General features: G+C 58.9%; 2 protein-coding genes across 5 annotated transcripts; one reads left to right on the top strand and one right to left on the bottom strand.

Moving 5' to 3' along the window:
- The first annotated feature begins 127 nt into the window (after nt 1–127).
- LENG8 (leukocyte receptor cluster member 8) lies at nt 128–12,394 on the top strand. Of its 4 annotated transcripts, XM_077130795.1 has the most exons (16): nt 135–293; nt 1,785–1,877; nt 2,393–2,567; nt 2,938–3,039; nt 3,817–3,927; nt 4,601–4,853; nt 5,140–5,281; nt 5,534–5,737; nt 6,195–6,473; nt 6,554–6,694; nt 6,889–7,174; nt 7,735–7,836; nt 7,929–7,997; nt 8,081–8,210; nt 8,290–8,497; nt 11,078–12,394. In XM_077130795.1, exons 2-16 carry the CDS (start codon nt 1,840–1,842, stop codon nt 11,238–11,240), a joined length of 2,403 nt encoding a protein of 800 aa, XP_076986910.1. In that variant the 5' UTR covers nt 135–293; nt 1,785–1,839; the 3' UTR covers nt 11,241–12,394. The 4 variants fall into 4 exon arrangements, with proteins under 4 accessions (XP_076986909.1, XP_076986907.1, XP_076986910.1 ...); XM_077130794.1 differs by having other exon boundaries at nt 128–293; nt 1,789–1,877; nt 8,290–11,194; XM_077130792.1 differs by having other exon boundaries at nt 130–293; nt 8,290–11,194.
- LENG9 (leukocyte receptor cluster member 9) lies at nt 12,048–14,257 on the bottom strand. Its single transcript, XM_077130796.1, has one exon. It carries the CDS (start codon nt 14,158–14,160, stop codon nt 12,358–12,360), a length of 1,803 nt encoding a protein of 600 aa, XP_076986911.1. The 5' UTR covers nt 14,161–14,257; the 3' UTR covers nt 12,048–12,357.
- Between the last annotated feature and the right edge of the window lie 230 nt (nt 14,258–14,487).

Genomic DNA, 14,487 nt, shown 5'->3' with positions numbered 1-14,487 from the left:
CTGCGCGGCGTGTCCCTTCGGGGCCACCGTCCCAGCCCTGCTGGCCCGCGGCGGCCCAGCGCTTTAATATGCGTAGGTGGGAGGCCGGGCTCAGATCCGGCTCGCGGCGCACATTGGCCGGGCAAAAGCGAGGGAGGCGGGGCGCGGCCTCCTCGTGACGTCAGGACGCCGCGGTCCGATCGTCGAAGCCAAAAGAAGAGAAGAGCCGGCCAGGTCGCCGAGCGGTTCCGCTGTCGCGTCGCTATCGCTTTGAGGCACCGCTGACGAGTCCCGGGAGCTCGTGGTCGAGGCAGGTAGGGACGGCGGCGAGCGATGGGGGAGGGGGCGTTTGCTCCCTCAGGGCTTATGCCCGGCGGGCCCCAAGGCCTGCTCGGCAGTCATACCAACAGCCGTGGCGCGTGAGCGTCCACAGGGTGGGGCGGGCAAGGCCGGGCACTGCGCGTGCGCTTCGGAGCGGGAACGCGGGCGGGTCAATGCGCATGCGCCGTGGTCTTCCGCTTTTCATCCCCCCCCCATCCCTGCTCGGGAGTTCTCGGGTCCCGGAGGCGCCCCACCTGCCATTGACAGGACGTTTCCACGAGCAGGGCCGCGTTGCCCCGGGAGACAGGCGTCCCGCGAGCAGCGTTCCTCCCCCCAGGGATCCTGGTGCGCAGGCGCGGCGTGCCCGGGGCGGTGGCTCCCAGGCCGCGCGGCCTCTTCCACCCCGCGCCCTTCTTCGCCTGCCTCGGTCCTGCTGGACGACCAGGTGCTCCCCGGCCGGTCTCCCAGCTCCGTGCTCCCCTCGTGAGGCCCCTCTGGGACCTCGCCCAAGACCCCACCCCCTAGGACTGTCCCCACGGACCCCCTGCTTCCGCCCAGGTTCTGTTTGCTCGCTAGGGCTTCGCCGGGCCCCAGATTCCTGCCCCGTCTCTTCATTTCTCATCGGGCTTCGCCTTTGACCCCACCCCTGTTCCTCCCTCAGGGACATTAAGCCCTCTTCAGTCTCGGTTCCCAAGACCCTCTCTTTCCTTCGGCGCTTACCACCCCACTCTAGTAATAACTTCCTAAAGATGTTTTGCCTGTTCAGCAACCCCGAAGCTTTATCCCCAGGTCCCCAATTAAGAGAATCGATTTCTTTTCCTCTTTCCCAGGCTCATTTCTGAAACCTCCCCTTTACGTTTCTGCTTTGCTCTTAGAGAGCCTTTCTGAAATCAGTCTTTAAAAGCCTAATCAGAACCCTTTGTTTCGCGTGATGTTCCCATCCTGTACTCTCTCACTTTTCCCTGCTTCTAGGGTAACTTGTAGAAATCTTAAAGTTCTCTCTGTCCCAGCCCCTCCCCTTATCTCTCAGTGCTCCTTCATCGGCTTTCCTTTGTATACAGGGTTCCTCCAGAAGTTTCCCCAAGCTTTTGTCCCTAAGGGATCACTCAGACTTTGCTCCTTCGGTTGACCTGTTACTTCTGTTTCCCTCTGAACCTTTGGCTGAAGTTCCCCTGTCACATTCTCCCGACTTTCCTCCAGCCTCTCTCAGGGCTTCCCTCACACCCTTCTCTTTTGTCATACGGATTTCAGACCCTTCCCTCTCCGTTTGGGAAATGCCCTCAGACCTATTTTCAAGTCCTTCCTTTCCCCCCTAGAGCATTTCGGGGAGTACATGGGCGTCCCCTCATACTCCAGCCCTTTCATTCCACACCCAGACTTCAAATGCTTTTCAGATTGTTTGTCTCCGGAGACTTCTCTTTCCCAGTCTCTGGCATGTTTCTCATTTCTTTTTGAGTCTTCCTAATCCCCTCTTTCTCTCGCAGACAGTGAAAAAGCAGTCTGGCTCCCGAGGTCCACCCCTTACGCCCCAGGGTCCAGATGGCGGCCAACGTGGGTGATCAACGTAGCACAGATTGGTTAGTGGGGCTGGAGAGAAAGAGGAAGTAAAACACAGTGTTGTCCTCGGGGTGGGACCTCACACAGGGTGGAGGGAAGTGATGAAACGGATCCCATGATGGGAGGTAGGAGGGGTGGGAGTGAGGCTCTTATCTGCCAGAGGACAAATGGAAACTGGTCGTAGTGTGGAGAGTGGCAACATGCTCTGGGTTCTTATTTTCCACAGTTCGGTGCTAGTGTCAGAATTGTGATGATCTCCTCAAGGGATTATAATTAGGTGGCAACTTCCAACCTTCAGTACTCATTTATCTTTCTGCTGATTTCTCTTTTTTTCCCAAACTGTGATAACCTGATAACTTGGGTAGTGTTTTCAGACAGAGCTCATTAACTTACAAAACACTTGCATGCCAGGTCCTATATTATGTTCTGTGGACATTGGTTATCTTTTTTTTTGTTTGATTTTTGACTGTTCTGTGCCAGGCACTGCCTTTGTGTGTGGTGGGTCGGGCAGGCTGACTTGGACTCCTCTGTGCAGGCCCCCTCAGTACAGCATGGTGGCTGGGGCAGGGAGAGAGAATGGTATGGAGACCCCCATGCATGAGAACCCAGAGTGGGAGAAGGCCCGCCAGGCCCTGGCCAGCATCAGCAAAGCAGGAGCTGCCGGCAGCGCCGCCAAGGCCAGCAGCAATGGTCCTGTGGCCAGTGCACAGGTGAGAAGGCCCCTTGGCGTCTGAGTACCTCAAGTGGGGGTGGGAGGGACACACCTTGGCATTTTGCATCCATAGGGTGGAGTACTCTGAGGGGGACATGAGGACTAACGAGCCCTAGTCTGATAAGGGCTACTTCCTTGAGGAGTCAGGACATGATATGGTCCTTGCCTCTGGGGGGGGGGGGGGGTCGAGCCTTATGAAGGAAGTGTGCCCAGGTCCACAAGGTGCCCTGAGTCTGATCAACTCTCTGAAGTTCCTGGAGAGTCTTCTATTCCTTGGTGCCAGTTAAACACCAGTAGTGAGGCTGTCCTTCAGGGGCTGTAGGGCCCGTGGGTTCCTGCTGCCGATCCTGATGGCTCTGTTTGCACAGTACGTGTCCCAGGCGGAGGCATCGGCTCTGCAGCAGCAGCAGTACTACCAGTGGTACCAGCAGTACAGCTATGCCTATCCGTACAGCTACTACTACCCTATGGTGAGTGTGGGGCCCAGAGGCTGGGGTGGGGCCTGAATTTGGGCTTGGAGTGCATTGAGGGTAGTCAGTAGGTTGGGACAGCATGACAATTCTTTATAACTCCACTGCTCACACCATAACCAGTTTATTGCCCCAGGATAAGTCCAGGGCCTGCATGGTCCTGAATGTCCTATCAGTGGTCGCTCTCGTAACTTGGTTCCTGGCCACCTGTCATCTTCCTTGCTATTTCTCTGATGAGCACATGGCTCATTGAGTCTGTTCATGCTTTATTCTGCCATGGCAGTGCTCTTTTTTCACACATTTGTACTGCTCGCTGCCTCCTCACCTTATCAGAGAGCCCTGCCCTGGCACACCTGTGTGAAGTAGCACACCCCTCTCCCCCCTTGCTCCTCTGTTCCCGTCTTAGGCTCTCGTGATGTTTATTACTGCTGGACATGTTCTCTGTGTAGGTCTACAGCACGTATAACACTAGAAGGCATGGGGTTTTGTCCTTTATTTGTGTTCTTTCTCAGTGCTTAAAAGAGCTGACACGCCATAAATATTAGTTGAATAAATTCTTCCAAGAACTTGCTGCAGTAGGACATGGGATTGATAGGGATTTTGTTTTGCTTTTAATATATGAGAAAATTTGGTGTGTTTGTGTGATGGGGAGAGGACTAAGTTGAGGCCCGCAGTTTTGTGGGTGGTCCCTGAGCTTGCAGGAGCAGGGGAAGGCATAGACCACTTGGAAGGAACTGGCTCTGCCTGCTGACCCCTTCTCCCCTGTGCCTTTGGCAGAGCATGTACCAGAGCTACGGCTCCCCCTCCCAGTACGGGATGGCCAGCTCCTATGGCTCAGCCACGCCACAGCAGCCATCAGCACCCCAGCACCAAGGGACCCTGAACCAGGTACCGCCTGAGCCCAGGCCACTCAGTAACTCCTCTCTCTGTTTTTTTCCATCCTATCAAACAGATCTTGATCTGAAAATGATGAGAATGAGTACAGCAAAGCAGTTTTTAAAACCGTTATGAGTTTAGGGTTTAGGCAAGGCCAGGGTTGGAGGTGTGGAGATGGTGGGAATGGTTTGTAGTATGGCAGCCTGCCTTTAAATGCAGCTGGAAGGTGTCGTTGGCCTAGAGTGCCAGTGCTCTCACTTTCTGGTGGTGAACTGACTTAGAAGTCATGTGACCTCTCTGCCAATCAGGTTTACCAAAGGGGAACGGTGGAACTTGATTGCAGGTTGCTGTGGGCATTTGCCCTCCTACTTGCATCTTGCCTAGCGTGTAACACACTTACAGTGTTGGGATGGGTGTACTGTTTGTGGTAGCTCTCAGTAGAAAACGCAACTCTGCAGCCATAAGGGCTGTGGACTGCCGAAAACAGCTTGGTCTCTGAGCCTGGGTCTTCTCAGCTGAGATAAGTACATACCTTGGGTCTTCTGAGGATTTCAGAGTGAGCTGACTCCCAAAGGCCCTTGCACAGGACTGAGAGAGCTGAGCGAAAGGGTGACTATAGAAACGGTTGTGAGAGCAGGCCCGCCAAGCTTCGGCTCCCACCCTCAGCACCTGTTAACTCTTACAGCCCCCAGTCCCTGGTATGGACGAGGGCATGTCCTACCAGGGACCCCCTCAGCCACTGCCGGCAAGCCAGCCCCCTCAGCCTTCGAACCCCCAGCATGGTGCACATCCTCTGAGCAGTGGTCCCCAGCCCGGGACCGCTCCATCGGCACAGCACAGCCAGGCAGGGGCTGCCTCGGGCCAGGCCTATGGGCAGCACGGCTATTCTGAGCCAGCCAAGCCCAAGAAGGGTCAGCAGCTGTGGAACCGCATGAAGCGTGAGTTGGTGTTGGGCTGGGTAAGGTGAGGGAGGACAGGTTGAAGGTTGCCCCGAGGCCATGCTGGTTCTTTGTTTTGGCTATCGTGATCACCCCAGGGTTTCTGTTGAGGCTGCTCTGGAGCTAGGACAGTTTGATAGAGTCCTTTCCTGGAACTTGGCCTCTCCCATGCCAGAATCCCTGTTCTCTTCTGCTTTGTAGTTTTCATTTTGGCATTCCTTGGGGGCAGGTGATCTTCCAAGTGTGCCAGGGAAGAAACTAACCCCAGCTTTCACTACCTTAATAGCGGCCCCTGGGACTGGAGGTCTCAAGTTCAACATTCAGAAACGGCCCTTTGCTGTCACCAACCAGAATTTTGGTTCCAGCTCTGAGGTGCAGCACAGCAGCTTTGGCCCCCAGCCCAACACCGAGAAGGCCTCGAACCACAGGTGATGCCCCGCCCCATCTGTTCCCACCCAGTCCCACTACTGCGTGCCAAGGAGCACGTTTCCCACCCTGGGTCTCATGCTGCGCTGGGAGATGGGAAAGTGATCCCTCCCTCTCGGGGTGGTTGTGAGCACTGAATGAGGTAGAGGAAGGAAAGTACTCGAATTTCATCTGGCACATGGTGTCAGCTGAGTGACACAGCCCTTGCTTGGGAGAGGAGTGTGTCCTGATTCCTGGGTCTACCTGCCCCACAGTGGTCCCTCCTCTCGAGGGGGCCTGTCTGGGAAGCCTGATGACTGGCCACAGGACATGAAGGAGTATGTGGAACGCTGCTTCACTGCCTGTGAATCGGAGGAGGACAAAGACCGGACTGAGAAGCTGCTCAAGGAGGTGCTGCAGGCCAGGCTCCAGGATGGCTCAGCCTACACCATTGATTGGAGTCGGGAGCCTCTGCCTGGGTTAGTCTTGGCCAGGAGAAGGAGGTGCAAGGGTCAGGGCGATGCTGCATAGTACCTGCATCTGGCAGTTGGGAGACGTGGCATCTTGGATACCTGGAGCTTTAAGGAGTGACCTGGAAAACTAGATCTGAAGGATGAAGTCTGGTTGGGGTGGGGGTGGGCAGGAGGGAGGAACAGAGAGCCATGAATTGCCAAGGGTTGGGATCCCAGAGTAGGGTGAAGGCCATGGGGGCTGAGGGAGAGGTATTGCCCAGGGGTCAAGATCACCCTTTGGAAACAGAAAACCTTGGGTTTGCATCCCATTTCTGCAGCCTCTTAGCTGAGTCGCCTGGGGTAAGTGCCTCTCCTTTCCTGAGGCTGTGTCCCTGGTGGGTTGGTGGATCTTGGGATGGGGAACTCTGATCCCGTTGGAGTGAGCGCCTGGGTTGGTGATACCCTTTCCCTGCTGTATTCTCAGGCTGAGTCGGGAGCCTGTGGCTGAGAGCCCCAAGAAGAAGCGGTGGGAGGCCCCTAACAGCCTTCACCCTCCTAGGGGGGCAGGCTCGGCGACAAGGGGCGGGGGTCCCCAGTCCCAACGAGGGGCACCAGGGGCTGGGGGTGCTGGCCGAGCCCGGGGCAGCGGCTTTACCAAGTTTGGCAATCGCAATGTCTTCATGAAGGACAACAGCTCCTCCTCTAGCACTGACTCCCGCTCCCGTTCCTCCTCCCGGTCTCCAACCCGCCACTTCCGCCGCAGGTATGGAGGCTTGGGGCGTGAGCGGGGTTAGGGTGGGAAAGAACCAGCTGTGGCCTGACTTTCGCACTTCTTTCTTGCAGTGACTCCCACTCAGACTCTGACAGTTCCTATTCAGGGAATGAGTGTCATCCTGTGGGTCGCAGGAACCCACCCCCCAAGGGCCGGGGTGGTCGGGGGGCCCACATGGATCGGGGCCGAGGCAGGGCACAGCGGGGGAAAAGGTGAGACTGGGGGCTTCTGGGGTTTGAATGGGGAGAGGTCTGAGATCCAGACTCCTAGGAAAGGGGGTGCCTGGAGCCTGGGCCTGGGGTCCAGTGTGTGCAGGGCCCTAGATGCCTACCCTGAAGGTCGGGGCTGGAGGGTGCAGCGAGAATTCTAGCCGCTCATTCTTTTCTCCTCCCTCCTCCCGGCTTAGGCATGATCTTGCCCCCACCAAGCGTAGTCGCAAGAAGATGGCAGCTCTGGAGTGTGAGGACCCAGAGCGCGAGCTGAAGAAGCAGAAGCGTGCAGCCCGCTTCCAGCACGGCCATGCCCGCCGTCTGCGGCTCGAGCCCCTGGTACTGCACATGGGCAGCCTCGACTGCAGCGGGGCCGACCCCGACTGGCAGGAGCTGCAGATTGTGGGCACCTGCCCCGACATTACCAAGCATTACCTTCGTCTTACCTGTGCCCCTGACCCCTCCACTGTGCGCCCGGTGCCGGTGAGTGCTCGAGGAGGTGGAGGGGGTGGCTGGTGCTGGAAACCTGTCCTGAGAGTTCACAGTTGGGTCTGCTAGGTTGGTCTGGTCTTGAGTGGTGAACCAAAGACAGAGCCTGTGCTTGGAGCCCTGCAGTTCAGGAAAGGGGCTTGGGCTCTTGTGGCCAGGTTTGGAAAATTGACTACTTTGAGCCGTGATCTGTTCACCTCTGCAATCAGTAGAGTACAGCCCTTCCCAGGCACATGTGTGGTCCACAGCAGTGGCATGCTGGGTGCTCTGGTATCCTGACTGCAGCCCTCCTGTGGTGGAAACAGTAGCGCTCCACTCCGCAGTGCAGCTGTGTTGTGCAGGCAACATAAGTCCCAGGAGTGTTTGTTCTCGCCCTATGCTTCTGGTAGTTTGTTTTCTGTTATTTTTTTAAACGGTAGCAAATGTCAGCATGGTTTGATGTCACCCCCGCGTTTTAAAAAATCCAGCTTAGTGGGGCTTCCTGGGTCTAGAACAGGCTTGGCACGCCCTCTCTGTTCCACATTACTCCAAACCTCGTTTCATCTCTTCCTCAGGTTTTAAAGAAATCCCTATCCATGGTCAAGTCCCACTGGAAAGAGAAGCAGGACTACGCATTTGCCTGCGAGCAGATGAAGTCAATCCGGCAGGATCTGACGGTGAGGCTGGCTGGTGGGTGCTCCCAGTGGGCCCTGGGCTGCTCCGCCCTGGCCGGCCGTCTTTGCTTTGGCCTGACCCTCTGCTCCCCCAGGTCCAGGGTGTGCGCACAGAGTTCACAGTGGAAGTGTACGAGACCCATGCCCGCATCGCCTTGGAGAAGGTAAGCAGGTGCCTGGACCCTCCTGGCTCCTGGGCTCCCTGCTTCCTCCCATGGCCTCAACCTGCCCTGTCCGTGTCCTCCAGGGTGACCATGAAGAGTTCAACCAGTGCCAGACGCAGCTCAAGTCACTATATGCTGAGAACCTACCGGGCAATGTCGGGGAGTTCACCGCCTACCGGATCCTCTACTACATCTTCACCAAGAACTCAGGCGGTGAGAGGCAGGCCAGGGTGGGAGGCGTGGTCCCCGGCCTCGAGCCCTCCTCACCTCCCTCTGCCTCCTGTTCCCCCAGACATCACTACCGAGCTGGCGTACCTGACGCGGGAGCTGAAGGCAGATCCTTGCGTGGCCCACGCCTTGGCACTCAGGGCGGCCTGGGCCTTGGGCAACTACCACCGGTTCTTCCGGCTCTACTGTCAGGCGCCCTGCATGTCTGGCTATCTCGTGGACAAGTTCGCAGATCGCGAGCGCAAGGCCGCCCTCAAGGCGGTGATCAAAACGTATGTGGCATTGGACCTGCCCTTCCTGCACCTTCCCTCCCCTCTCCCCCTTCCCTCTCCTCTCCTTCCCTTCCCTTCCCTCTCCTCTCCTCTCCTCTCCTTCCCTTCTCTCTCCTCTCCTCCTCTCCTTCCCTTCCCTTTCCTCTCCTCTCCTCTCCTTCCCTTCCCTCTCCTCTCCTTCCCTCTCCTCTCCTCTCTTCTCCTCTCCTCTCCTCCCCTTCTCTCTCCTCTCCTCTCCTCTCCTTCCCTTCCCTTTCCTCTCCTCTCCTTCCCTTCTCTCTCCTCTCCTCTCCTCCCCTCCCCTTCCCTCTCCTCTTCTCTCCTCTCCTCCCCTTCCCTTCCCTCTCCTTCCCTTCCCTTCCCTTCCCTTTCCTCTCCTCTCCTCTCCTTCCCTTCCCTTTTCTCTCCTCTCCTCTCCTTCCCTTTCCTCTCCTCTCCTTCCCTTCTCTCCTCTCCCCTCCCCGCACCTTCCCTTCCCTCCCCTCCTTCATGCCCTTGTCCTTCAACCCTCACATCTTCTGAATTCGTCTTCCAGGCTCGCTCTCTCACTGGCCTGGGTCCCTCTTCCACCCTCTTGTGTTCTGGTCCCTATCCGTTGCTGTCTTTGACTCCTGTGCTCTCAGTCTCGCTGGCCTGGGCCCCCTTTTCCGCCTGCCTCTGCGCAGCTCTCTTCCTCTTGTTCACAGCTCCTTTGACCCTAGTTTTGGTTCTTCCTTTCTCTGGGCTCACTCTGCGGTCTCTGTCCACTTCCACTGCTTCCGTCACTCTGCTCCCTGACTAGAGAGAACTAGAAAAGATTTTCCCTGTTCATGGCAGCTTCTGGTCTCATGTGACAAAGCCCTATTTCAATACCCTTTCAGAGAACAGGCATGGGGGTGGCTAGGGAGGTGAGCCTCAAGGCAGCTGGCCAGGCCCTCACTTGGGTGCAAATGTCCCTTATTCACCGGACATGACTTGAATGAAGCTCAGCTGTGTCTGGGGGAGCAGTGTTTGAGTTGGGCTTAGAGCAGTGGTTCTGAGACAGGGGGTTGAGATCCCCCAGGGCACTGTCAGGGGGCTTCCCGGTTGTCAGAACTGTGGTGCTATTGGCATCTGAGCAGTCAAGGGCACTGCTCAGCATCCTTTGATGCATGGGATGGTCACAGCAGAGTGACTTAGCCCTAAAGGCCAGTAGTGCTGAGAGACCGTGGTCAGAGAGTTGGTGGATCCAAGGGCCACATGTGCCAGGCCAGTCAGCTTGGCCTTAGGAAGGTGACAGGGAGGCCGTAGGATGGTCCAGACTGCTGAGGGGCAGTCTTGCTTAGAGGTTAGCAAGCTCCTTCCAGGGACCAAGTGTGGGGTCAGAGGAGAGGCTGTGTCAGGCAGGAGAGGCAAAGGCCTGAGCCAGGCAGGGGCGGAGGAAACCAGAGGGCAGACCCTAAAAGCCCAAGAGGCAGGATGGATAGGTAGGCTTAGAGGTTCCTGGCTCTTGAAGTGATGGGGAGGGAGGAGGCAAGGATGCCACCCTGGCATGTGATCTGGGAAACAGTGTACCTTAAATGTGCCTGGGACTCGCCAGGTGTCCCTTGGTGACGTCTCCGTTCAGAGCCCACTTTCTGAGGCCTGGGGACCCGTCTTCAGCAGTCAGGAGCTCAGTGCCGTCCACAGGGGCTTGTAGTTGGGCTGGTGGCCTTTGTTTAGGTACACAAACTAAGGCCTGCTTTGTCGTGAATAAACTTGTGGGTGGGGCCCTGGTCTGTGGCTCCTTTCCTCATGCCTTCCCTGGGCAGAGGGTGTCCCTCCCCAGATCCCCAGAGCGGGTCCCTGCAGGGTGGCAGCTCTGCCATGGAAGGCAGGACAGGCCCTCCTGCTCCCCCAGCAGGCTCTGTTGGGATCCCACCCCCAGGACCCCTGGGCAAGATAAACCTGGGCTTTGGCAGCATGCCGCCTGAGTCCACGTATAGGTTCTGTTACTTCCTGGGTGACCTTCCTGAGCCTTAGTTCCTGCACCTATAAAGAGGGTGGGGTGATTTCTTAGAGGAGAGGATTCCGTGTGTTAACATGGATGAGCTTAGAACAGCTAAGTACTCGATAAATAGCATCAAGTGCTCAATGAATAGCATCTCTTGTTAATTATTTGTAACTAAAAATGGCTGTTGTGAGTAGGAAACTGCCTGGCTGACCCCTGCTGCCTGGGGGCATTCCTGAAGGCAGTCTGACCTAGGCGCTGGGGCTTGCCCAGAGCAGGGGAGCAGCCCCACCAGAGTAGCTCTGTAGCTGTGGTGTCCCCACGCCTGCCCCTCGAGCCATCGCAGGAGCCAGCTGGGCTCTTCCCCTCCTAGTCCCTCTCCTTCCTGGTCCCCCCTGCACAGGTAAGTGGGGGCAAGGGGGGGCACACCTGGGTTGGGGCCACCAGCTCCACCCCGGGCCCCCCCGAGCCCCTTAGGTGGGGAGGCTGGGAGCAGGTGGGGAAGGTAGAAGTAATGTGCTGAGGAGGCCCTTCGGGTGCCCGAACGGTGGGGCGGGGGCCCCCACTTCCCGCTCGTGGGGCCCTCCCCCTGCTCGCCCACCCGCCTCATCGATCTCTCCTCTTGTCCCTAGCTTCCGCCCTGCGCTGCCAGTCTCCTACCTGCAGGCCGTGCTGGCCTTCGAGGGCGAGGCCGCCTGCCGGGCCTTCCTAGAGCCCCTGGGCCTGGCCTACACGGGCCCGAACAACTCCAGCATCGACTGCCGCCTCAGCCTGGCACAGCTGTCAGCCTTCTGAGCACCCAGCGAGGATGGGGGTGGGGGGCGGGGGCAGGGGCCGCAGCCCCCCAGCACCGCCTTGGTGGAGTTCGTTTTTGAGCCATGGACTTGGGTTGTAAATTAATTTGTGGGGAGTGCGCTCCAGGAAGAGCCACTGTCCCTGCCCCCGTTTCCCACCGGGGAGTCTGTACAGAGATTTTTTTCTACATTTTTATTTTTTGCTTCAGAGGGATGGGATTGGGGGAGGAGGGGATGGGGCAGCGGAGGGCTGGGGGTCTTTAGGTTTGTCTGTGCCCACCTTTCACCTCCACTAATGCTGTCTCAGTATTTTTTCTCTCTCTCTTTCGAGCTTGTACTCCGGTACCTGACCCGACGCCCTGGCCCACCCCATGCTGGGGGGGCCAGTGGAAAGAAGACAGGCCGTCCAGTCCAGCCCATGCCCTCCCGCAGCGGGGGGCGCCCAGCAATCCGCCCACCGCCTCACCTGCCCATCACACAGACTCTTGTTGCCCAGCCCTCCGGGGCCTCAGTGTTAGGGGTGAGGGGAGCTGCTTAGAGACTGTGCTCTGCCCTTGGCCCCTCACCCAGAAATGCCGACACCACTGCCACCACCAGAACATCGCCTCAACACCGCACTGAGGACTCCGGAGGCCACCGCGGGACCTCGCCGGCTCGGCCTGCCTCGTCTCAAGTTGTATTAAGTTGTCTTCGTGTTCTCCTCCTCCCTTACCCCCAATGTTTCTTCTGATTTTTTTTTCCCTCTCCCTCCCTCCTCTCCCTTCTCCCCATTCCTCCCCTTGGTTCAGCACAGGTAAAATGGTTACCCCCTCCCCTCCCTTCCCCGCCTTCATGGATCACCAGCTCACGTCATTTTTCCTTCTCTTTTCTTTGTGTGTGTGTTTATTTAAGTTATTTTTTCTTCTTCCTCCCCCTTTTCTTTTCGGTCCCTTCCTCTTCTGCCATGTAACTGGATGATGTGCAATGAGTTTGCAAACAGCTGGACTGTCAGGCTGCTTTTTTTCCAGATGTTCTTTCTCCTCTGCCTTCCCTCCCCCTCCTCTCCCCCCTCCCCTTTCCTTCCTTCATTCTTTCTTTGGAGCACTGAGCACCATTTGGAAGCTTGAGAGAAACCAAAATTAAAAAGGAGAGAGAGAGCTTTGTCCTTCCTGCTTAGACCCTATCTCATGCTTTGGTTTGGGTCCTGGGTGCTGATTTATTTTGGGGTTGAAGTCCCACTTGTCTTGGGCAGAGTGGGTCTGGGAGTCCCCAGCCAGGGGCATCTCAGCCACCGGCTGGTAGGTACCCCCTGCCCTCCCCAGCCTGCACAGCCAGAGCTTCTCCACGGGCTGGCTCCCTGCATAGCTGCTCAGGCTGAACCCAGGCTTGGGAAGGTGGATTTGGAAACCAGAGGGCACCTTTGCCAGAGTGAGGTGAGGGTGCAGCCCCCTGAGGGGCTGCAGCACTTTGAGCCCTTGGGCCTCTAGCCTCTGGCTCAGTACCTGGACCAAGCTGTCCAGTGTGGGGATAGGTGGGGCACAAAGCACATGGTGACCAATGAGTACCAAGTCCTTAAAGCTCAGCTGTTGGGGTGCTGGAAGCCCTGGGTCTGAGAGTGCTTGTCTCAGGGCCCTGATGGCGGCTTCCTCCTCACCAGTGCCAGCTAGCCGTAGCAGGGCTAGTGTCAGATGTAGGTCCTGGGGGGGCACCACGAAGGCTGCACAGGTTGGGGCAACCTCTGCCAAGCGTTGCTGGGCCTTGGCTACCTCTGCCTGCAGCCCACGTTCTGTCACCATGAGGGCCACAAAGTGTGTGGGGCGGGGTTGGCGAGGGGTCCTGGCTCTGACTACTACCTCTTCGTTTTCAGATGGCCAGGCCCCAGATCCCCACCCTACTGGAGTTTCCCCAGTGGGTGGTCCTATCTCAGGGACGGCTCCCAGGGACTGCCCTGGGGGGGCAAGGGCTTGTTCCTTGCCTGCTGCCTGCCCTGTGGTTCTGGATGTTTCTGTTGGCTTCTGTTCCCATTCCAGTGCCCCTGTGTGCCCTCGCTGTGTATTTTTATCTGAGTCTAATTCCTGGGTGGCGTGGGCGGTGGCCTCTGCCTCGGTCATCCGCTTTGAATCCTGGCTTCGGGTTCTGCCCGTCTCAGTCCTTACCACCTTCTCCTGTCCAAAGGTTGCTGATACCTGCTTCCGGCAGGTTTCCCCGGGATCGGTGCGGACTGGGTCTCCGTGTCCTCCCGCACCCGCGCCAGTCCGTGCCTCCGTTGCCTCGGTAGCCAGAACCCAAGGCGCGCCCCGGATGGTGGGTTCGTCTTCGTCGTCCCTGCCATCCCCTTCAAGGGGGTTGGGCCTGTCGTGCCCGTCCAGCGCATCCAGGGTCGTAGATCCATGGTCTCCGTCCTCGCCTTCCTCTTCCAGGAGGATGGACCCGTCATGCCCGTCCAGCGCATTCACGATCGTGGGTCTGTCTTCGTCCCCATCCTCCCCGCTGTCCCCATCTAGCGCGTCCAGGATGGTGGGCCCGCGGCCCGCAGCTAAGCCCGAGCCGAAGACGCGGTCGGTGCGCGACGCGCGGTCCCAGACGAGGCGGCCGCGGAAGCGGAAGTAGCGCACGCGGTGCTGCGGGACGGCCAGGATCCCCGGCCCGAGCGCCGCCAGCGGCTCGTCCCAGCAGAAGGCGGAGAAGGGCTCCTCGCGCACGCCCAGGAAGCGGTCGGCGTAGCCCACCGAGAAGTCGGCCGGGTCGAGGCGCGGGTCCCAGCGGATGCGCTGGATGACGGCGGCGGCCGTGCGCAGCGGCGGCTTCTTGGCGCCGGCCTCTGCCTGGGCCCCACGAAGCGCCCGCTCGGGCGGGGCGGCCCCCGGGTGCGGCTGGCGGCAGCGGGCGCCGAAGCGGCAGCGGCCCTGCAGGAAGAACGGGCAGGCCGGAAACTCCGCCATGGAGCCGGCGGGGCGGGGGCGGCCTGACCCGGACGCCGGGGCCGAGAGACAGCAAACGATGCGGAAGGGTGTCGGGTGCCGACTGCCGCGCCCCGAGCGCGCGCGGGTCGCACCCCGCTGAGGCTCGGCTCAGCCCCGCCCGCTGCCAGGCCCCGCCTCCTGAGGATCAGCCCCGCCCGCTGCCAGGCCCCGCCTCCTGAGGATCAGCCCCGCCCGCTGCCAGGCCCCGCCTCCTGAGGATCGGCCCTGTCCGCTGCCCGGCCCCGCCTCCTGAGGATCGGCCCCGTCCGCTGCCCGGTCCCGCCTCCTGAGGATCGGCCCCGTCCG

Source organism: Tamandua tetradactyla, chromosome 16, assembly GCF_023851605.1.
Source record: "Tamandua tetradactyla isolate mTamTet1 chromosome 16, mTamTet1.pri, whole genome shotgun sequence".
In the NCBI taxonomy this organism is placed as follows: domain Eukaryota; kingdom Metazoa; phylum Chordata; class Mammalia; order Pilosa; family Myrmecophagidae; genus Tamandua; species Tamandua tetradactyla.
The sequence above is the reverse complement of the archived record's forward strand: the minus strand, read 5'-3'. Positions and strand labels throughout refer to the sequence as shown.

Bases quoted from the DNA above. Each gene is read 5' to 3' on its own strand.
- LENG8 (XM_077130794.1), top strand. From the start codon at position 1,840: ATGGCGGCCAACGTGGGTGATCAACGTAGCACAGATTG. The intron at 5,282-5,533 runs GTGATGCCCCGC...CCTGCCCCACAG, and splicing joins GAGAAGGCCTCGAACCACAG to TGGTCCCTCCTCTCGAGGGG. The intron at 6,474-6,553 runs GTATGGAGGCTT...TCTTTCTTGCAG, and splicing joins ACCCGCCACTTCCGCCGCAG to TGACTCCCACTCAGACTCTG.
- LENG9 (XM_077130796.1), bottom strand. From the start codon at position 14,160: ATGGCGGAGTTTCCGGCCTGCCCGTTCTTCCTGCAGGGCCGCTGCCGC.